The sequence below is a fragment of the Phoenix dactylifera genome, chromosome 5 (assembly GCF_009389715.1).
Source record: "Phoenix dactylifera cultivar Barhee BC4 chromosome 5, palm_55x_up_171113_PBpolish2nd_filt_p, whole genome shotgun sequence".
Classification (NCBI taxonomy): domain Eukaryota; kingdom Viridiplantae; phylum Streptophyta; class Magnoliopsida; order Arecales; family Arecaceae; genus Phoenix; species Phoenix dactylifera.
Genome location: NC_052396.1, coordinates 11,677,827 through 11,702,178, shown reverse-complemented (window position 1 = coordinate 11,702,178; position 24,352 = coordinate 11,677,827). Strand labels below are relative to the sequence as shown.

Genomic DNA, 24,352 nt, shown 5'->3' with positions numbered 1-24,352 from the left:
GAGTCGCCGATACAAAAAAAAAAAAACGCATGAGTTAAGTATACTAATGATCAAAGTCAACATAAAAATAAAATATTACTTGTTCACTACTAGCCCTATTTGCTAGACAAAATAAATACTTATTAGGTGATACGCTAATCCATCTACCTACTTGAGATGGTGGAGAGATTCATAAAGCTTATTCAATGCTGCCCCAGGAAAAAAGTTACCTGATCTATAATCCACTATAACACAAAAGGAAAAAAATTGTTTTGTTCAAGAACAAACAAGAATAAGTGGACCCACATAAAGTGAATTTTCTACCAATGAACTTGTTTTCAGTGTGTCATGGCAAGCTTCTCTCTTTCTCTTAGTTGCCTCGCATGAATTTCCCAACAAATTCAAAGGTTGCCATCAGGTTTAAAACATCTTATAAAACATTAAGAAGCACTAATGGATCATAAATTGATCAATAAGGAAGTTATTAGATAGATGGGATAAGGCTCATTGGTATTTGGTATTACATATTAAGATAGATGTAGATGGATATATCAGGAACCCAAAAAGGTTGACTTTAGGTTGGAATTATGCAGGCTTCACCTCTGAATAAGCTAAGACAAGGCTTTGGATTACAATAGCCCCTGCTGTAGTGATCATTGCCAGTAAAGGGCAATGATATATTTCAAGGTGCTTCCTTCAATGTCTTGCGACTAGCATATCTTTTCCTAACAATTGGGTAATTCTTATCATACGTCACAAAAAAGATTAAGCATTTTTTCGGGATAATATAGGATATTTTCTTTATTAATTCAATGAGTAAACAAAAGCATTTATGTGTTCTATATTTATATCGAGAATTCCAATAACTTTTTCCTTTCTCCTCTTCTTAATTTTTTTTCTTCCTGTCTCTCCTATTCTATTTTGGATGTTAGAATGAAACCAAAAATCTAATGCACCCTCAATCCAGATAATATGGCTCATTTGGTTAGCGGGAAGCATTTTTTCTTCTAGAAATATGATTTCTGAGAAGCAAATTCATAGAAAGAGCATGCTTGGAAAAGTATTTTTGGCATGCTTGGTTAACCATGAAAAAGTGATAGATTTCTAGAGTCCTTATGTTTGATTGATCATCCGTCTTTCTAGAAAAGTTATGTATAATTTCTATTATAATCTGAATAAAAATTAGATTTTTAATGCCTCTTTAATGCTAAAAGGTTTTTATGAAAAAATAAAAATTAAGTTATTTCCGGCTCATGGAAAAGTAATTTTTTAATGTTTCTTATGGAAAAGACTTTTCCATAAAATGTAGAAATAATATTTTTATGGGAATACAACTTTCCATCTTTCTACTTTAAAAATTTTAATTAAATAAGAGTTTTTTTTTTTTTTTTCGCTTCTTAAGACTCTAGGTTATAAACAACTAGTTGAACGTCACATCCCAACACGTACAGAACTGAACACCACTGATTGACAAGCTTCAGGGGAACCACATAAACTGATTCTTCTGGGGAACAAGCCAAATTCCGACGCAGAAAGATATACTAGTACCCGACTCATTGCGGCAGAAAGATATACTGGTAAACATCAGTACACACTGGAACCCCACTCATGCACAAAGAGAATGAGATTTCATACTCAGAGCCAAACAAAATAGGGCAGAATATCCAAAGGCAAAATTAGTATCTGATCTTTTTTTATCAAGATTTAGAACTGAATGAATGCAAACTAATCAATTTTTTGAAGAAACATTGACCTAAGTTATTCAGAATTTGCTAATAAAAGGGTGTGGAATCCTAAAGATAAAATTTTTTTGACTATAAATAAACAAAAAAAGAATCGGTAGAGTTGTTTATGGTCATCCCAGTTCTAGTAAATTATATTGTTTGAGGAAGCTTTTAAAAATGGTAAAAGGATCAACAAATTACAACTAGATCATGACTGTGAATGATGATCTTCACCCTGCATTCCAATATGCATGTAATGCACTTAGTTTATTAGGTGATGACAGGAAATAACATGAAGCTATTCATGTACTCGATTATATACTGTGAAGTAGATAATCCGATTAAATTATTGAAAAATTGAAAAATATTTGCAGATGATATTATTTCTAGATTAAGAAATATTTTGGAGATTCCTAATCTACAAGTTCCGAATCATAGTTAAAAAATCATATCCTCCTTGAATTAAAAAAATTACTCAATTGAAACTGCAGTTCTTTCTCTGAATACAATCTACCAATGCCTAACAAAACAGTTGCTGAGAAAATAAATAACTAATTATTAGGATAAGAGTTGGATTAAGACATCTGTGAATTGCAAAAAGAGCACTCAAAACTATGCGAAGGTTTAAATGATGAACAAAGAATTGTTTATGGTGAAGTTTTGAATGCAGTGAATAATCATAATGGTGGATAATATTTGTTTATGGTCATGGGGGAACCGGCAAAGCCTCTCTTTGGCAAACAATTATTTCCAAAATTCATTCCAAAGGAAAGATTGTTCTAACTGTTGCTTTCTCGAAAATTGCATCCTTCTTATTGCCTAGAGCACGAACAACACATTCAAGATTTAAAATACTAAGTCACATGGATGAATACTCTACATGCGAAATAAAAAGGGGAGCCCATCTTGCAAAATTGATTGAATGTGCAAGTTTAATATTCTGTTGAATCATAGAAGTTATTTTAAAGCTCTCGGTAAATCCTTGGGAGATATTTTAAAAACAACCGGCTCGAAAAAGATTAAGAAACCATTTGGTGGAAAAACTATACTTCTTGGAGGAGATTTTTGTTAAATTCTTTCAGTCATTGTTGGTGGGGGCAGGAAAGACACAATTGATGCATCAATTAGTCCATCATATTTCTGAAAGCACTGTAAAATTTTTATATTGAAAAAATATGAGATTATTGAATAACGATATAAATGATAAATCAAAAAATTCTATAATTGGCTTTGGTAAATGGATTTTGGACATGATAATGGAAAAGAACCTGTTATTATTTTGGAAAGAGAGGAGGAAGCAAATTGGATTAAAATTCTAGATGTCTTACTTATAAAATCTAAAAAGAATTATGTCCAGGATATTACTTTGGCAATTTATAAAAAAATTGAAGAAAACTTTAACAACCCAACATATTTAAAGGAGCGAGCTATTATCACACTGACAAACAAAATGGTCGATAAAATAAATTCGTATCTTCTTTCTTTGCCTCCAAGAGAAGAGAGGGTAAATCTAAGCTCAGATACAATTTGTAAACAACAACCAATGTTGGTTCTGAAGATATACTTTATCCTATTAAAGTTTTAAGCTCTTTAAAATTTAACGGCATTCCTTATCATGAACTGCAGTTAAAAATTGGTGCTCTCATAACGCTGTTGCAGAATATTGAACAAAATGCAGGACTTTGCAGTGGTACCAGATAGATAGTTACTCAGCTTACTATGAAAGTAATTGAAACAAAGATAACCATCGGTAATTATGTTGGTGTTAAAGTCTACATTCCACGCATTGCTTGACAGGTCAACCAGACAAAATGGCCTTTTATTTTTAAAAGAAGACAATTTCTGGTGCGACTTTGCCATGCAATGATAATTAATAAAAGCCAAGGCCAAACTTTGACACATGTTGGATTATACTTGCTTAGACCTATGTTTTCTCATGGGCAATTGGTCATTGCTGTTTTGAGAGTGATTTTGCATTAGGATCTCAAAATTTTAATCAAAAGCAAATCAACCACATTCCTAGATTATGCAAAAAATATTATTTACAAAGAAGTTTTTTCCAATCTACTTTCAAGCATTTTTTCACATTAATAAGCTATGCATTAATTATTTAGAGTAAATTACAAAACCTCTTTGAGATTAGGAGTAAATTATATTTACACCTAATAGTATGAAAAACCTACGCTTACTCGCCTGAATTTTTTTTTAATCTAATACTTTAACCCATAGAATATTAGTCAAACCATTAGCTTGTAATGAGACCTAAGTGCCACGTCAGAAAATTTTTTTCAAAATGACCAAAATAACCTTACAAAAATCTTTTTAAGGTTTACACTTACACATAATATTTTATAAAACCTATAATTACACCCAGTTAAATTGATAGCACTAGTAAAACTATTTATCTATTATAAAAAGTCAAAATTATTTATATAAAAAATAATGCACCTCTTTCACTTTTTTGACTCTCTAATCTCTTCGAAGTAGGGCTGAAATCAGATCAGATATGGATCAGATACTAGTATATCCATATTCATATTTATTTTATTTGGCGGATATAGATATGAATATGGATATCAGTCTGATGCAAAAATTTATATATATATTTATTTTGAACGGATACAAATACAAATTGGATACCGAAAGTATGGATATAAATACAGAACTTTATAACCACAAAATCAAAGATATTATGAAGTAGATAATAAATCAAATTAATATGGTCATTTATTTTTATTAAAAGTTCATGAGTGCTATATAAAATTAAATAAGATTACAAATGGAATCAAATATTCGGATTCAAGTTGGATAATTGTCTATCTATATCTGTATCTATTTTTTTTTATGGATATGGATACAGATATGGATATTAGTCAGATGCTCAAATTTTTATCCATATTCGGATAGTTTCGGATATAAAAACAGATTCAGGCGGATATTATTCAATCCACTTTCACCCCTACTTCAAAGTCTTCCATCTTTACGAGTCTTTTTCTCTACAAGATAAAGTGGCTAGAATTTTTTTTCCGCTTCACCACTGCATCATGAGCGTCTCTTTCCAACAAGCGATTGACAACAAGCTTAATTTCCAACTAGTATCTGGCGATGGACATCCTTAATTTTTGACCAGCATTTGGTAGCGGGCGTCCTTTTTTATTAGGTTTTGTTCTTGCTTCTCCGCCCACCACATCACAGAGATCAAGAATGGTAGTGTATCATTTGCTGATTCTGAGTTTTACTTGTCCAATACCTTAGACATGATTTCTTAACATTATTGTTATGGATGCGGATTTTTATGTCTATATATAGAATTATGATGGCTCTAGCAGCCTATCATCAAAAGAATCCAAATCAGCATGTATATGAGAATTCTTATTTTTGGAGGGTGCATCAGTTACGATTCTATGGACTGGCTTAGACCATGAACAGGCTGGCTCAAGCGACAAAACTCTTAATACTAGTTTTCTGCAGTAGAAGATTTTAGATACATCTATTTGTCTGAGAGATATAGATTACTTTTTTTTTGGCATATAGCTCTTTTCTGACGATTCATCAATATCAAGCTCCAGACCTATGGTACTTCATAGTTGTTCTCCTTCTTAGATAGATGTCATATCACTTAAAACTAATTTGGTCATTTTTGAATTTTTTTTAAATGTGGCATTTAGGTCCTATTTAAGTTAACGATTTAGCTAGATTTTGTTAAGTTATAGGTTAAAGTGTTGGATAAAAATAAATCTCAAGGGGACAAACATAGGTTTTTCAAACTATTGGATGTAAGTATAATTTACCTCTAATTTCAAGAGTTTTTTATAATCTATTCATCACTCAGGAGCAATTTTGATTTTTCATATGAAGTATATGAATTTATTAACACCATTAATTTAACTAGGTGTAAGTGTAGGTTTTATAAGCTATAGGGTGTAAGTATAATAAATATAAATTTTAAGGGGTTTTTGTAATTTACTCAATTATTTACTACCCATAGCTATTTAAACAATCGATTAGTATGTATAAAAATTGAATGCTATTATTTATAGTAACATGTTTGCAACAGAGTTGGAGTATAGCTTGCTATTGGCTTTAACAGCTAAAAAATGTAATTGAAAAATTAAAGTAAGAATTTTAAGGATATGGGATTTAACAAATCCGAATATGGAGAATCAGCTGATTAGTGTCGGTCGCATCTTTGTGGATGAAGAGGTTATCACAAGCTCTACTTATTTCATTACAAGTCTTTCATTTGTAACAATCGTTTGATTATACTGATTATGCAACTCTTCAATATACAAGGAATTATAATTCAAGCATCGATAAGGAAAGAAGATGCTGCTCAAGTTAAGACCCTTCTTGATGAAGAAAATGTATAATATTTTGAAAAATTCAATGTTGCTCTAAGAAAAAAAAAATGAAAGCCACCATCCATCAATACATGATCTACATTAATAGATGGACAATTGTACAGCAAATAGATGGTGAATCACTATACCACTTCGTAAATTTAATTTTCTTGATTTTGATGAAATCCTACCAAGAAGCTATAGCGGCCAAATATTCCAAAAATAATATTTGTCATTTTTCCACGAACATGCATAGTGTATGCTCATATAAAGTTTGCCTTTTTCTTATGCAGATGTTATTGGGCATTTGTAGCTATGGACCCTCTTGACTACATATACGTTAGTGAAAAGCTGGTTCCCAAAGAAATTTTGAAATAACGAAGTTAAAGTAAAGTTCATTAACTTCATTTTGTTGTTTTGATGCTTTATTCTACTTTTTTTTCACACCTTTCTTCTAACCTGCAAGATCATGATATTTTGAAGTGCATATTATTATTTTGATTAACCTACATGATGCCTAGATTGTCTGTCACTTTTCGAAAAAAAAATTACTAAAGAATTTAGCAGCATCGTCATTGGAGAGAGAGAAGGCTCATTTATAATTATATTGATCGGTATGATTGTAAAAATATATAGAGATAATTTTCTTCGATCCTATTTAGAAAACTTTCTATTCGTAAAAATTAGGCACATTAATTTTTCACTTATATTTTCCTTTGCATTCAAAAAAAATCTACTTATCCACCTCCTCCACATCATCAAGATATTACATAATTTTACAAGTACCGGAAATTACGGAGTACAGAAATAGGTTCCCATTCCAAATTTCTGTTTGTTGTATTTAATGGACATTAATTTTTCGTATTGTATGCCAAATATATTCGTAAATTAACATAGGGTTGGAAATTCTAGCTGCTCAAGTTATATTTACGATATAAGAGGAAGGAACTACTCTCGATCCCCAGAACAGAGCAACTACCAACAAAAGAACAATTGAAGATTTACTAAAATTGGATCCTACGAATTTTCAGGTATCAATGTATGTTTCCTTCTTCTAGCTTGCACAAAATTTGGTGTCCACTTAAATACGAAATAATATTTAATTTAAAACATATCAACAGTTTTATTTGGATATTGTTTTGTAATAATGCTTTCATATGATAATTACGAATTTGTGATCATTTTTTGAGGGGAAAAATTTATCTGCAAAGCAAATTTGAAAGCAATTGAAACCTCCCACGATTGGTGGTACAAAGCCTGCTATAATTGCAGGTCTGCAGTGAAAATTTATGAAAAAAAATTCTGATGCAGCCAATGCCGTAAAACGATCAACCTTTGGTGCCTGGTAAAACTATAGTATCTCTTTCCTTTTCCCCTTTGTTCCTGAGAAAAATATCTTTCATTGCGTTAAATTTAGCATACAATTATTTATCAATCTCTTTAAAGGTATACATTAAACACAATGTTTGAGGATGAAACATGTACTGCAACCTTTGTGGTGTCTGGTAAATTGGCTCAATAATTAATTAGTATTTTGGTAATTAATCTCGCAACGGATATAAGATCCGACTAATTCACTCTTTCTTCTGTTGTTGAGAAAATTCTCAACATTACCTATATCTTTCAAGTCACATTTGGATTACAAAACTTTAGTCCAGTGAGCTTCAAGATGACAAATTTTTTTTATGAAGGTGAAGTACCCATAGCCAATTTACCTCAAAGCTCGAATGCCGGACCTTTGTCGAGCTTTTTAGAGAGGAAACTTCAATAAAAATGGCGTCTCTTGAAGTAGAGTAATATACATGGATTATTAGCCTTTTTATATTGCAGCAATTTTTTTGCCCCCACTTCTTTTGGAGAAAAGATAAGAGCAAGAAATCTTTACAATTGAACACATTATTTTACCGGTCTATACAGAAAACATCTGTGTTGTACTCGAAAAAAACCACAAACAAAAATATAGATAAACAAACTTTAAGTTCATTGAAAAAAGGATACTCGAACTCGGCAAATAAGATAGCGGTAGTCTTTAAATAATTTTTTTTTTGCATGAATATCCTTCTAAAAATTTAAATTTACACGAATACATTCTTAAAATTTATATTTATTTCTGTACCCTCATAAAAAACTATGTTTGCACAAATGCCTATATAACGGTTCTTCTAACACCGTTAATAAAAACTATATTTATTTTAATTAAAAATAAAATAGAATTTTAAAATTATTTTTTTGTCTGCCATCGCGATCGTCTTATAAATATATTTTTTTGCACGTTTATCCATTAAGAATATTTTAGTCATTTTAATTTGAGACTATTAATTTTTTTATTACGTGGATACATATACAAAAACAAGAATAGAAAAAGTTAGAATAGTAAAATAAGTGTTTTACGAGGGTATACGTGTAAATAATAATTTTGAAAAAGTATTTATATAAAATTTGATATTTAGAAAAATATTTATAAAAAAAAAATTCTTAATTAAATATGACAATAACATGGGCCATTTCTATTTCATGGGTATTGTTCCAGTAGTTTGCCGCTAAATTAATTCGGAACCGGCGCCGCGCGGCACTGCAAAGAAGGGCTGTATTCTTGGTTCCTTCCATCGAAAGAACACACGAGGAGTTACATATGGCAACACCACACCTGTCCTTTGGAAGCCCCCATTCGGCCTCATGGGGGACTGCAATCGCCAAATCCTTACCGCATGCGGGTCGGAGGGCCCCAGCGAGGGTGAAAAACGCCAACGGGCCGCGCCGGGCCCCCCCTCCCCCCTCCTCCTCTCTCTCCCTCCCTCGCTCTCCCAGGCTCGCAAAGCAGCTCCCCCCGCCCCCGGTCCCCCAAATCGAGCAAGGGACGGACCCCAAAAGGAAACCCTTCAAAACCCTAAGATTCCCCATCCCGCGCTCCCCTTCGTCCTCTCTCTCGGGTTGTCCTAGATTGTTTCTGCATTCCGGACGCTGCGAACCCTATAGTGCAACCCGAGGCATGTTGTACCAGGTAGTGGAATGTTGAATCTTGTTCTACCTTTTCTGTTTGTATGGCGGTTTTGATGAAATGGTGCTGGGAATCGTGCGGTTTTGGGATTTTGATCCGCGAGGTGGCGTGGATTTAATGATTTGCTGGGTTTTGACGTTTCTTTTGGCGGGTAAAGTGCTGAAAGATTCAGTCTTTTTGGAGGGTTTTTTGCGGGGGCTTCTGGGTTGGGACGCAGGGATTGGGTGAGGTCTTGGGTTTTGTGGTAAAGTTGGGATTTTTCTGGGTATTTGGTTAAGGTTTTTTTGTTTTTTGTTTTTTTTGTTTTTGTGTTCCTAGTCTATTATTGCATGCAGTTTCTTTTAAATGTTGGTGCCGAGTAACTCGTTTCATTGGGTTTTCGGTGGGCGATACTACTGGCTTCGTCAAGATTTTTTCTTTAGCTCCTATTTATGGATTACAACTTCCTTTCATTTATTTCGCTGCATGATTGGATGGGTTTGTTGGTTAATATTGAGAATAATTTGGATTTTAGGTGCTTTGGTCAGATTTCTTGTCTGGGCATATTGTAGCGTTTTATAAAGCTATAGCTCTATATTACATTTAAATGTATTTTAATTTGGAAATGCATTTTATTTTTCTGTTTGATATTTTGGTCGTTTCTATTTTTTTTCTTTTTGGGTAAAACTCGTTTTAGGCAGTCATGCATTTTGTCTTGACGCTGAAACGGATTACTGCCTGTTTGACATCATTATTGTTTTCGTGTTTTCGTTTCTCAACAAATTAGTGAAATATCACATGGAGATTAGTGTGGAAGATAGCATTTGGAGAAAACTTCTTCTAACCCTTGCTTTTATTTTCACTCCTTTTCAAAGGCAATAAGTCGCTGATACCATAAGCTCTAAAGATTTTACAAACAATTTTGAAAAAACAAAAGAGTTTCACTGTACATGTTGTTCAATCTAGTACAGTTTTTTCTTGGCTTTTTGAAAACAAAAACAGAAAACAGAAGCAATACCAAACGGGCTCTAATTTATCTGAACGTTGATATATGTTCTTAAGGTTTGAAATTTGAAATAGGGCTTTTATTGTACAGCCTGTGAAAGCTTATATTTATCTCATGCTTGATTTTTTCCTCAAAATAATTATCTGATTAAATGATTTATGACAAATTTCTTGCTGAAGTAGAGTGAGGTTAGATGGTTATGGTGGAAAATTCTTGCTTCTTGGAAGATGGGTTTTTGATTCTTATGGTTTCATTCAATCAATTAGCTTATAGTTCCCTGTTTCTAATAATGTTCGTAGATGCAGATATTGGTATAGCACCTTTTCCTGATTGTACATATTCTGCCTTTGGATTTCGGGTTTCAGAGAACATGCTCTTCTGTGATCTGTCTTTCTTTTGATTGTTCTATTACTTAGTTGAATTTGTTAATTAGTTCGACTTAAAGGATGTGGTGTATGTTTAGATGCTCGTGTCAGGCTTTTTGTTTCTCCAATTGTTTAATCTGCTTATTTAGCATTTTCTCAACTACAATTTTATCTTTATGCATTACATTTTCATCAGGAAATTTCTTATTTGCTCATCAGTTCTTATTATTTTATATTTGGCTGATGCGAGTGCCTTTTTGCCAAATGGGCAGTGGATTTGCATCTCTGTCGAGGAATATGCCATGTTGAATTTGTATATTTGCAATGGTTAAAAGATCAATTGAAAAAATGAGGTTTTACTTGATAAGTTGATTCCCGCCTTCAATTTTTCTTCATTAATAGTAAGATTAGCTTTTACTTTATATTCTGTAACTTGTGTATTCCTTGGGAATAGAACTGGTAAACAATCTGATTCAGATTTTTGAATTATAAATGATATTACTAGTTTAAGAAATAGAGGAGTCGGGTCAAGAAGTTCATTTGGAATAAATATAATTCTCAGTAATTAGGGAATAAACCCATGCAAAGAGCCTCTAATCTGATGCTAGAGCTTGTTGTAGTGCAATAGGATCTTTTCTGTTTGCGCACTTTTGTTGTTGGCACATATTGTTGTTATGTTGTATAAGCAAGATCCTTTATCAGCTTTCTTATTTTTTCTCTTTCTTTTGGTAGGTCACCATTCATATTATGATCATCTCCTTGAAGCGATGCCTATGAGTGACTGATGCTTAAAGTGGCTATCCCAAGAGGAAACAAGGACAAACATGTTCTTAAAATGTCTATCATTTGGTGTTGTTTCTGTTAACGGTCAATATCTATTATATAATCGGAAGTCTTTGTGCTTGGGAACATTGTTATTTATTTTCCAGTACAGAAACCACAGGTTTGGAGTGGCAATCTTGTAATTTTTCTCTACATATTTTTTATTCCTGTTTACCTTACATAATCAGGGGCTACTATCAGATGTCAGAAAGTGAGATGGCAATTATCAAACCAGAGGTTTGTCAGATTTTGCTATGATCTTTCGTACATTAACTCAAACCTTCATGTGTATTGCAAATTGCCCATTTTCTGTGACTGTATATATGCTATAATGATTGTTTACTGGTGGAGCCTTCCACCTGGATCTCACTGCCTATGGGCTTTCTTTTCAAATTTAATAGAAGATAATTTCTTGTCTATTCTCTGTATGCCCTTTTTTTTGCATTTTGTTTTATATCCATAGCCATTCCAGGAAAACTGTTGCCGCATTCTGTAACTTTTTTAAAGTGTTCCATTTTCACTATCCATTGACATTTCCAGCTTCAGTGTACCTGTGAGACCCACTAGTATAGTTCTTGAATGGTACAATTTCATTATACTCTAACAGGCTATGAAGTCCTATATTTGGCTTCAATGCACTGATGGATCAATCCAACAAGTTGAAGAGGAGGTTGCTATGTTCTGCCCCATGATATGTCGAGAAATTCTTCAGACGGGCATGGGATCTTCTAAGAATTATGCTATTTCTTTACCGCAACGAGTTAATCCAGCCATACTTAGCTTAATTCTCGATTATTGTCGGTTTCATCAAGTTCCAGGCCGCTCTAACAAGGTATGATAAAGTTCAATGCTTGTCTTATTGATATTACATTCTTTTCTTTTGATAAAGCTTGATATATTTGTGGTTTTTGTTACCATAATCCCTGACAAGTTTGAGTAATCTGTGGTCAGTTCTACTACTATTTATGTATGACTTGCTAGTTTGCTAGTATGATGATAACACCTATCTGCTATTGTAGCTATTATCCTGCTGCAAGACCTTTTAATGTAAAAGGACACTGAAAATTGTGTTTATTTGAATACAATCACTTATGTTATAATTTTTATTTGTCATGTGTAGGAGCGGAAATCTTTTGATGAGAAATTCATCAGGATAGATACCAAACGATTATGTGAGTTGACTTCTGCAGCTGACAGCCTGCAGCTAAAGCCTTTGGTAGATCTCAGTAGTCGAGCGCTTGCCCGCATGATAGAAGGAAAAACACCGGAAGAAATTCGTGAGACTTTTCATTTGCCAGATGACCTCACTGAGGTTTTGTTGCATTAAAATCCCCTTTTTCATTTTTTTCTTTTTTCTTTTTGTTTTTTCTGGTGACTTCTCACAATCATCTCATTCCTCTCTTGGCTATTTTAGGAAGAGAAGTTAGAGCCATTGAAGAATGCTAATGATGATCCACGGATCAGGCTACTAAATCGACTATATGCTAAAAAAAGAAAAGAACTGGAAGAGCGTCAGAAACAAAAGGTAGTCACACTATCATAGTTTGGTGGCTATTTTGTTACAACCATCTGCTACTTTCTCTGGAATTAGAATCCAGTGTATGAGCTATGAGGTCTAGACATCTAACTATTTTATTTATTATTGCAAATTTACTGTGTCTCATTCTTTGTTGCCCCTAAGCTTTGGTTTCTGAAGGTGTACTAACACTTTTTTCAGGATGGAGAAACTGAAGAACAACGAAAAGATGAGCGTTCAGTTGATGAAATATTATCTTTTATAAATGGAGATGGAGGTAATTGTCATTAATTTATTTTGCCCTTTGAAAATTTATGACTTTGGTGTGCTAGTGCCAGCAGTTATCTTTTCTGCATTTTGTTGAAGCCTGTTTTAGCTGCAAGGGCATAATCAAATCTTTCTAACGAGTTGAGAAGATTTCAGCTGTTTATTTTCATCTAGCTGTTGTATCCAGGTTTTTCATCTTTGCATGTCCATAATGACGTTAAGTCTTAAACAGTCGAAACATTTGGATGATCCCTTAACTTGATTATTCAGAATGGCAACCTTCTAGAATATAGGTTAAGTTATCATTAAAAACTGCTTCGCAATATGGTTTATTATTTCCTCTTGAATTGAGTTGTCATTCTTTGTGCATCATGTTCGCTTTTTTGGAACAAAGTGGTTATAAGGAGAACAAAAATGACATTTTTTTGGAAATTTTCTGTTGATATGTAAACATAAAATATCATATTGGTCTAGGTCTTGTTATCTTCATTCATCATTTAAGTTCCTTTATTTTTAGACTTTCATGAAAACTAGCCAAATGACCCGTGCTACGCAGCGGGATCATATTGAATAACAGGGACAAAAAGCAGGAAGATAAAGATAATCAAAACTATAAGTTGTATTGAACATTAGACATTGTACAAAATACTGATAAATTTGTTTGAGACGATCATTTTATGAAAAAGCTGCTATTATATCTGGATGTAGATGGTGTCTAGTAACTCATGCTATCACTCTTTAGAATGAGAATTTACTTTCTTTCTACAAACATAACCTCCTTTCTATTTTATCATCACCTACTATCGTATCTAGTAAAATTCTGATTACTTTCTCTTTTTTTTTAATGAAAAATGCTGGCTAATTTCTGTTAATCTACCATTCAATTTTCATCAATCTAAGCAAAATCTGATTGTCAACACAACATATTCAAAGTCCACGTAACGGCATCAAAGAACACAGAAGCAGATAAGCATTGCATAACAAATAACACAATAAAATAAATTTTAACAGAACAAAAACAAAAAAGGTAATTATATAAATTTCTGTTTATCAGTATAGAAATAAAAAGTCAAATTCAGTGAATACCTTGTAAAATGGATGTGCTTCAACCTTAAGAAATTGAGATAAAACAGCAGAGTTACCTGCAAAGAATAAATAGTTTTACTCCACTCCATTTTTTTTGCAAAAAAAAAAAATCATATCAAATCATGACAAAGTAGCCAGCAGATAGCGTGATGTTTGGCAAAAAGAATGATATCATATCAGATCAAATCTTGGTTGAACTTTCTCATGAGTTTGTGGGACAGGGTTCAGCTTCTCATGTGCCTAGTGCATGATGTTTGCCCAAGTGCATTAGTCGTTCCACCTTTTTTAAAGAGAAAAATGGAGGCTTCAAGGAGCAAGGGGAAAACAAAATGAGACCCAACCTGTTCATGGGATGGATCGGATCCATCCAAATATGTGTGATCTGCTCCCCCCTCTCTCCCTCATCCAAATACTGCCATGTGTCCCACTCACGTGGGAAGTACGCGAGACAGCCCCGAAATCCCAACCCTTAAAAGCTTGTGTGAGGGAAGTGCCCCTCCATCCTCTCTCTCTTATCCCTTCTCACACCCCGCTTCCTAGGGTTTTGCCTCCCCTAAATTGGTTGTCACTGCTCCTCTGCCAAGTCCACTGCCCATCTCCACATCATCCTCTTCCCTTTCAAACCCCGCCTCCCTCTATCGCCCCTCTCAACCCCAAGTTTGATTGCATACAGTTTGTTCAATGCCCTCAACTTTGGCCCTGTCCCCCTATTTGCCCCTTGACATGGTTGCCACTGCTCCACCTCCCTTCGTGCCCATGGTCAAGGTTACAAATGGCTGAGATCGGACAGGAAGGTTGGTGGTGGTCCAATGGGGGCATTGGCAGGGTCCCAGGTATCCATTCCCATTGAGTCTCTCTCCCCCTTCCTTATCTTAGCTTTTCTCTTTTCTTTTTAAAAGAGAGGGAGAAAGTAGGGGTTTGGTGGTGGTGGAATTCGGCCAACCATAGGGAGTGGGAGAGAGGGGGGGCATGGCGGAGTATTTCCTTGTTGGCCTTCGCCTCCTCTCCCCTTTTTTTTTGAGCAAGCAGAGAGGGAGAGAATAGGGGTTTGGTGGTGGTGATGTTATGCTGACCATTGGGAGTGGGAGAGAGATAAAGGGAGAGGGAGAGCGAGAAGGAGAGAGAGAGGGAGGAAGAGGAGAAATAAAGGAGGGAGGCGGCCATCTGTGCACACTTCCCCCATGCCTTACCATGTCGATGGGTTTGCGGCCATGTCCGCCACGTTTGGCCTGACATTGAGAGGAGGGGCAAAGGACTAAGTAAAGAAGAGGCATGCGGGCATGGTGGAGGTACCGTCCTCCATGTGTGGCAGAAGGGGAGAGCGTGGTGAGAGGCGTACTTGGGGCATGGTGGAGTGTCGACCTCTTCCCCCCTCCCTTCCCTTCTCACATGTTGTGGACACCATGCAAAGAGAAAAAAAGAGGGTCCGGAACGAGGGAAGAATGGCAATCTACGGACTATGAAGGAGATGTTTACCTCCGCCCCCTCCCTCTCTGTCATGCCATGGACACAACGCAAAAGGAAAATGAGGGTCGTGTGGCTCGTCCAAATGTTGACAAGGGTCTAGCTGGCCAGCTGACATGTTGCACTGGGAGCCCTGGACTCTCACATCCAATGGTTATAGCAGCTTGACACATGGCGCAATCGGAGAAAGCAGCATGTATGATCTTTTGAGGGTAGCTGGTCTCCCCTTTAATGTTCTTAGTATGGATATGCACTTTTAGCCTTTAGGGGTTGTTTTTCTGTTAGGTTTTATGAAAAAGTGTTTACATAAAACCTAGAATAGGTGGGTTTTATGAACATGATTGCTTTCTATAGAACTTGTTTCGGAAACCGGCATTTTGTAGAACCTAAAAAATGACTTCTATAAGAAATAGAGTTTGAGGACCCTGCGAGCATGTGTTTTGTCCCACTTCGGCTATGCATTGGATAGATCTTGAGTACTTATACAGGGCCAAGGAATTCAATGAATTCCTTCTAGTTAGCATTTTTAGGTAAGGTTCTGTGTTGTTACAAATAACATCAGAGCGGATCCGGCCTATGGCCTCTGTGGTCTAGGAGATATCGCAACATGAGCTCATTTGCATTAACCATGAGCTTATTATGGTGTTTGTGATTTGATTTGAATGGATTTGGATCTTTAGTCTAGCAATGATACTCGGGCTTAAATGGGGGAGGATGTGAAGACCCATGCGGGCATGTGCTTAATCCCACACTGGCTATGCATTGGGTAGATCTTGGGTACTTGTGTAGGGCTAAGAAATCCAAATACCATCTTCTGGATAGCCTTTTTGCATGAAGTCCTATGTTGTTACACAGGGACTCTCATGTTTTAAGTCTTCATAAAATTAATTTTTATGATCATCTATTCTTATAGGTTTCCATATAACTAAACCACCGCTTAGTGCACTTTTGATAGCAAATCTCATCTTGTTACTAATGTAGCACCTAATTCTTTTTAGGGATTTATTAAATGAAAGTCTTGTAACTCTTGGTATTAAAGATATGAATTATGTGACTTGTATAAATGAAAATGTGTCTTACTTTATCAAAGTGTGATAGCATACTTAATCCACAACCTTTTCCAGAGTGGGTAACCTTAATTGATCGAAGTATGCCTCATCAAAGTTTGACATTTTATAGTGCGCTCCTAAGTTGCAACCTTTTATATCACACCTAATTCATGAGCAAGGGTGTGTTAGCCAAGCAATATGAGGAATCATGCATTAACTTTTCACCAGCTCAGCCTGTGGTTAAAAAGTAAAATGCAAACTGTATCTATTGAAGACGAGAAGGAGAAACTAGAGATATTGGAGAAAGTTGACAAAAGGACTGTAGTATCTGCCAAGAAAAGCTTTTTCTTCATAATCATTTACTGTTGCTGAGAACAAGTCAAAGGATCTCCCAGTACATGTAAGTCACTTGGATTGTAAGAAACATGTATGGTATCTTCACCCTTTCTCAAAATGTAACTAATCATGATTCACTGTAATGTATGAGCGATCAAAACCTTTCTTACCATGGTTGGAAACCATCTTATTCCAAAAGAACGGGGAAAAAAAAAAGAGAAAAACCTTACAGCTGAATTTGATTCTTTGAATTACCGAACTTATTAATTTTTGTACCTAGAAAGCCATGTGACAAGCGGTCACATGCGTTAATAGATATGCATGTGAAAGAAATAATAACTGTGGTGCCCACAAGTTGCATTTTTCATATTTGTATCTTGATTGTATACTGCTTTTAGGAAATTCCTAGTATTATACTTGATTTTATAGTCTTTGATTATATGATGTCTACGTGTATTCAGATTTACATCGAGAAGGTTGTCGTTGATGACTTTTGCTCATGCAGGCATATGAAAGTTGGGTACGTTGGGACATTATATGAATTGAATATACATTCTATGTTATCAAGCCATTAGGATCTTGGATTACATCTTAATCTACTATGGCCCTATTTGGGGGAGCTATTGGCAGTAGAGCTTTTGGAAGTAGAGTTATCGGAAGTAGAGCTTTTATAAAAAAATGTTTGCTGTTTGGTAACTACATTTTTAAAGTGCCACAGCACTTTAATATGTGTTTGGTAAACAAACTGAAAAAGTATTTTTGTATGACAAAATGACCATAAAGGACGTTACTAGTATTATACAACAGAGCATAATAAAATATAATATGTATTAATATATAAATATATGATATATTATAATATTAATGTAATATAATATTATTATAATATAGTACTATAACATTGTATACTATAGGATAACAATTTAATATAATATTAAATTATTTAACATAACATTATCAATGTATTATGATATAATATAATATAATATTATATTTATAGTATAATACAATAATAAATGTATAAAATATTATAATTATTAGTGTATATTTATTTTTCACCCTTCTGATGACCATTTATCTCTCTAACAAATTTTCTAGCTAGGTGATAAAATTGGTTAAATAATTATTGATATTTTTATTTATTTATTTATTATTTTATTTCATTGAAATATATTTATTTATTATCTTATTTATTTATTCGTTCATTTATATACATATTTATTTATGCATTTATTTATTTATTTATTTATTTTTCTTTTTCTTTCCTTTTCTTTTTTTTCTTCTCTTTTTTTTCCTTTTCTTCTTTTTCTTTCCTTTTCTTTTTCTTTTCTTTTTTCTTCTCTTCTTCTCCTTATTTATTTATTTATTTCTTTTCTTTTCTTTTTCTTTTCTTTTCTTTTTTTCCTTTCCTTTTTTTCTTTTTCTTTCCTTTTCTTCTTTTTTTTTCTTTTTCTTTTTCTTTTTCTTCTCGTCTTCTCCTTCCTTCCTCTCTTCCCTTCTTTTCCTTTCTTCTCCCGCGAGGCTGGCGGCGCCGGCCGCGGCGACCGTGGGAGGGGTTGGGCCATGGCCGGCGGCGGCCGCGGCTGGCCAGTAGCAATCTCGGCAGGAGCCGAGGCAACTCGCCTGTCACCACCGCAGGCGGCGGACATCGCCACCCCACAGCTCCACTACGGGCGCACATCGCTGCCCAAAAGAGCACCCCACGGTCGGCCGCCATGGGGGCTTCGCTGCAGCTCGCCTCGGTCCTGCGGTTGGGACATCGTGGTTCCGCGGCTGGCGGGGGCTCGACCACCTCACGGCCGAGCCCGGCTGCTCCACGGGCCGGCCGTACGCCACAGGTGGCGTTGTGACGACCTGCGGAGGGGTCGCCGGCCACGGGTGGTGGCCGACGTGGTGGCTGCCACCGTGGGCAGCCGTGAGTTCACAAAAAAAAAGAGAGAGACAGCCGGCAGCGTTGATAAGGAGAGAGAGTGGGAAGGGTGAGAGAGGAAGAGGCAGTAGGATGGAGGATTTTGGGAAAAAATGGGCTTTTAAATAGGGATATTTTGGTCAAAAAAATAGCTTTTCGACAGCTGAAAATAACGTTTTTGGAAAGCTCCAAAATGGAGCTTCTTCCAAAAAGCTATTTTCAGCTTTCTGGAAAAGCTAAAATAGCTTTCCAAATTTTTTACCAAGCACTCCTTGGATGAACAGCTTTCTAGAAAAGCTAAAATGACTTCCCAAAATTTTTACAAAGCACTCTTTTTCATCCAAAAATACTTTTGGAGGGCTAGAAAGTGCTTTTTGGCCCTCCAAAAGCTTCCCCAAATGGGGCCTATATCCTTTTGGAGCCACATTTGGAAACTACTTTTTTAGCTTATGGTATTGTGATGGGCGATCTTAAGAACCATGTCTATTCCCCTTGGCTGATGAATAATATTCTTTTTGTGTTCTATGGAAGACATTCTTTGGTGGTTCCATCTTCAACTGATTCTATGGGTGATATGGACTAAAAGAATGGTGGCAAAAATGTCAATTATTATTTTTCTATTGTCATGTATGATAGAGAGTAGTGGGTTTCCTCTCTCACCATATCCCCCCTTTCTCTCTTTCTGATGTTGCATGAGTTGTGGATCTAGAGGTCTGTTGGACCAAAGAGTGGAAGTCTAATGCAATGTGCATGAAAGCTTCTTGAAGGCATAAATTCTCGGACAAATGTCATATTTCCAAGAGCTTGGACTCATCTTGAAGATCTCTTTGAGTTTTATGATTGATACTACTTTCATGGATTTTGGTTACTTAGGGTCAAAAATGACTTGGAATCTCGCACAAATGTCACATTTCCAAGATCTTGGACTCGTCTTGAAGATCTCTTTGAGTTTTATGATTGATACTATTTTCATGGATTTTGGTCACTTATGGTCAAAAATGACTTGGAAGCTATCTCTATAATTCAATGAAGAATTTGTTTCTTTTTTTATATTTTTTTCATTATAGGAGTCATTAAGTTAGATATAAGGTCTCGCATTAGAAGTTAACTAGGATTAGTATCACTTGGTACATGTATAAATATCTAAGGAAAGGGTTATGAACAAATTGTTTTAAAAGTTGAGTTTTATGCAACTGAATATATTGTAGTGAATTTTGTAATGCCTCTTCTTTTCTTCAAAATTGTCTTCTTATTGTTCTAGTTCGGTCTTGATAATTCTTCTGAAGATCTACAAGCTCTTTATGCTCATTGCAGCATCACTCTCTTTCCTTAATCAATGGCCTTGCCAGTGGATGGAAAAAAGTTGGCATGCGAGAGTGCTTTTGCCTTTTTTCTCCTCAGATGACTGGATCCATTTCCCTAGTTTACTTTAAGAGTTTTTTCTCTTGACTATTATTGCCTTGGAACAAATAAAAAATGGAAGTAAAACAGTTGAGTGTGATGAATAGAATTTATCTGATAAATTGCTAAAGATTTAAGTTACATGCTTTGACACTTTGTTCATTTTGCCTAATCTCAAATGTCTCTCTTATAGCAAGGGTTAAAGTGGATACTTGCATCTCTTGCTATCACTAATTCTTTATTTTATAGCTATGCTGCTAAGGAGGTCCTTTAAGTGATATATTCCCTTTTTGGCTAATACTTCATGTTAAGTTGCTTTTGCTATAAATATGAAAACCTTTTAGCAAGGTCTAGTGTCAACTTGGATCTACAGCTTGTGTTTATTGGAATTCTAATTAAAAAAATACTAATTAAAAATTATAATTATGTACAAAAAATATGTAAATGTTAGAACAAGAAGGGAAACTTTGACATAGACAATCATTTTTAAGAGAATATTTAGTGAGGGATACATCTTAAGGGATGCAATTTTTTATAATGGCGTTTAGACACAAATACTTCCTTCTAATATTAATTGCATATAAAGAACCCTCTTTTACATACTTGTAGGTCAAAGCCACCCTTACCCTAGAGCTCAAGTCAAGTTTTCCTTAGCGATAATGAAAGACTTATCAAATATTCTGATCAAGAGTAATCTCTGAAAATTAATAGACAAAATTATCCCTGTTTTATATATTGTAGTAGGCGCCTTTACCAACAACAATTGTATCTCTTCCAAGGAAGGCAGAACCGTCCTGAACTGTCTGGTTTGGGGCGTACTGAGCCGTATCGGTGGCAGATCGGGATGGCTCCGATAATGAAATTGAGAAACCGACAAAGGAGGGGAAGAGGGAGAAGGAAAGAGAAGAAAAGGGAGAGGGGGAGGGAGGGTGGCAGACGGCCAGTGGAGGCTAACGGAGGGCCGCGGAGCTCCACGAATGGGCGGAGGAGGGGCTTTGCATCTGGTTCTTCTATTTCGTTCGAAACAGGGATCATGAAGGAGGCTCGTTTTTAATTTTGAAAATTTTAAGTAAAGTCAGCAACCCCTTTGCTGAAGGTGGAAGGAAATCAGAGGCAAAACCCCTTCTTCATCCCTCTGTGTGGCTCTCTGGCCCTCTGCACCCGTTCACCGGTCGTCCCCACTCTCCTCTCTCCCTTCCTCCCTGTCCCTCTCCCCTCTCCCTCTCTCCCTCTTTTCCTCTCTCCTATTCTCCCTCTCCCTCGCCCTCTCTGACGTGTTGTGACACGTTCCGATGGCCTCAACCAGTCTTCTCCCTCCCTCTCCCTCTTTTCCTCTCCCTCTCCCTCGCTCCCCTCCCTCTCCCTCTTTTCCTCTCCCTCGTTCTCCCTTTCCCCCACCCTCTCTATTGTGTCGGTATGGGCCCGACTTTTCTCCCAGCACAAGGTTATATTGAACCATGTTGCTGGGCAATCGGTCAAAGCCCCGGTTGTCACACCCCTCGACCTAGGCGCGCGCGGGGCATGCGCGCAAGGAGGCTGGCTCTGCGCTGTCCATGCGCAGGAGGCGTAGCAGGGCCAGGCCTGAGGTGGGCGCAGGCGGCGCACACCCTATGGACAGCCTCAGCCCATGAGCTGAGCCGAGCTGGGACGCTGCCATTTCAGCAGCAGCCGCGCGCAGCAGCGCGCGCGGCCGGGCTTCGTGCGCGGCAGCGGGAGCGGCCGGGCACCGTGCGCAGGAGGCGCACGGCCGAGCGGGCGCGATGTCTGCGTGCAGGCGTGCGCGCAGCTCGGCAGGACGCATGGCCGGTGGACACCCGTGCGCAGGGATATGCGCGCGCAGGCGGCGCGCGCATGAACCCGTGCGTCCGGCCGTGCGCAGGCGCGCGCACGGCCAGCAGGCCAGGAGGGCCGGATGCGGTGAGCGCGCAGGCGGCGCGCATCACAGATCCACGCGCGCGTGGGCGCGCGACACGGACAGGCATTCAGCAGTGCCATGGCTTGGCTTGGGGCGGTACCAAGCCATGAAACTGTGTGTGCCATGGGCACACACTAGGCAAAGACCTCGCACGGCTCAGGCGGGTACGCGGGGCTTTGCGCACGGGAGATGCGCATTCAGAGGGGCTGTGCGCAGCTTGGGCGCACAGCCAGGCGCTCGGCAGTGCCGCGCAATGGTGCGCGGGCGATGGCATGGCGCGCGAGCGGGCGCGCGCAGATGGCACGGCGTGCGGGTAGGCGCGCGCGCATGGACCACAGGCCAGGCGGTGGCTGGCCAAGTCAGCCGACAGCAGCACATGTGCTGTCAGCCAGATGGGCGCCAACAGGACTCCAGCAGGGCCGCCACGTCACCTGGAGGCAGTTGGCCAGGTGGCAAGGTGGTTGATCAGGTGGTTGCACAGTTGGCCAGCCAAGCACATGATTGGCTGGGCAGTTGGGCAGTTGCTGCCAGCATGGCCAAAGGCAGTTGGACAGCGGCCAATAGGGAGCTGCCATTTGGACTGTGAGCTGCCACCTGGGCAGACTATAAAAAGGCTGCAGGGAAGTCAAAACAGAAAGCTCATTAGAGGCGCATTCTTGGCTATTCAGAGGAGCTGAAGTCTGAAGGCTAATTCCCACCGTGAGAGGAGCTCTTGAGTGGGGGCTCAAAGGGAATTCCATGGGGAAAAGGCTGAGTGCATGCTGTGAGGATTTGGGTCATTGTATGTGAGTGATCCATTCGGCCAAAGGGGCTTTGGCCGAGCCACTGTGTGTGGGTGGCATTGGGGTTTTGGAAGTAGGCTGATTGCAAGGCTATGTCCCTCGGCTTGTGAGGGATTTCCATTGATGAGATCAATGAAGCTTCTTTCCCCAAGTTTCTGTGTGTATGTGTGAGCGTTGCTGGAAGGAAATTGGTAAGGCATTGCAGCGCCAAGCCAAGGAGTCTTGGGCGTGATCCTGGCCCGAGAAAAGAAGAAGGTAGGCTGACTTGCTGTTTTGCAGGAAAACAGTCAAGTGCCGCACGCCGGGAGGAGGAAAACTCGAGAAAAATTCGGTGTTTCCATTCCGCTCTCCCAACGGTGTGACAGGAGGTATCAGAGCAGCGTTCTTGCTGTTCTTGGTGAGTTCTTGAAGTGATCTTGGTGGGCTCCCAGCACTATGACGTTGGCGGACAGAGTTACCCGGCTGGAAGAGATTGTGGGTAACCCAGGGGAAGATGAGTTCCCTGATTTGCTTTCTATATCCACTGAGCACCAAGAGAGGCTGACTACATTGGAGGCTTCTCATCAAGATCTGGTCCAAGATGTGGAGGTCCGGTCTGAACACCAAAGGGCGGAGCAAGCTGGTTTGGTGGAGAGCATGTCAGCCCGGATACATGCCTTGGAGGAAGAGGTAGGTTTGCTGAAGCGTTACATGCTCAACGCTCCAGCAGCGTCTTCTTCCCATGCCGATCGTGGAGGAAGGGTTAAGGTGCCAGAACCCAAACCCTTCGGTGGTACAAGAAATGCTAAGGAATTGGAGAATTTCCTTTGGGATCTCGAGAATTACTTCAAGGCTGCAAAGGTGCCTGATGGTGATCAGGTGAGTATGGCCACCATGTTCTTGCATGGTGATGCAAAACTCTGGTGGAGGACTCGGGTGGCAGATGATATGAGTGCTGGCCGACCTCATGTGGAGTCGTGGGAGGCCCTGAAGAAGGACCTTCGTGATCAGTTTCTTCCCTGCAACACTTCTTGGGTTGCAAGGGAAAACCTCAAGAAGCTTCGCCAAACAGGGGCTGTTCGTGAGTATGTCAAGGAGTTTTCTTCCCTCATGCTTGACATCACGAACATGTCCGAGGAAGACAAGCTCTTCAATTTTCTGTCGGGCTTGCAGCCATGGGCGCAGACGGAGCTTCGACGCCAAGGGGTCCGGGATATCCCCTCGGCAATGGCTGCAGCAGAAGCTCTGGTGGACTACCGCACCAGCAATCAGGGTGCGGGACAGAAGGCTAAGTCCAAGCCTTCAGATGGCAAGCCGGCCAAGGGAGGATGGCAGAAGAAAAGGAAGGCCAATGGCGATCCTAAGAAAAAGAAACCTGCTGTTCTGCAGTCCAAGAAGCAACAGCAAGAGAAGGGCAAGAGTTCTTGGGGGTGTT

The 24,352-nt window shown here is 38.1% G+C and overlaps 1 protein-coding gene across 4 annotated transcripts in view; it reads left to right on the top strand.

Moving 5' to 3' along the window:
* Positions 1–8,703: 8,703 nt before the first annotated feature.
* The window catches only part of LOC103695979 (SKP1-like protein 21), a 33,675-nt gene continuing 18,026 nt past the window's right edge, over positions 8,704–24,352 (top strand). Inside the window, exons 1-7 of one of the 4 annotated variants that reach the window (XM_026800731.2) lie at positions 8,704–9,044; positions 11,124–11,258; positions 11,402–11,450; positions 11,821–12,045; positions 12,334–12,525; positions 12,628–12,738; positions 12,931–13,006. In XM_026800731.2, the coding sequence (XP_026656532.1) occupies positions 11,415–11,450; positions 11,821–12,045; positions 12,334–12,525; positions 12,628–12,738; positions 12,931–13,006 (640 nt within the window). In that variant the 5' untranslated portion in view covers positions 8,704–9,044; positions 11,124–11,258; positions 11,402–11,414. Of the gene's footprint in view, positions 9,045–11,123; positions 11,451–11,820; positions 12,046–12,333; positions 12,526–12,627; positions 12,739–12,930; positions 13,007–24,352 lie in introns of all 4 variants that reach the window. The other 3 variants (XM_026800730.2, XR_003383238.2, XM_026800732.2) reach the window with 3 other exon arrangements.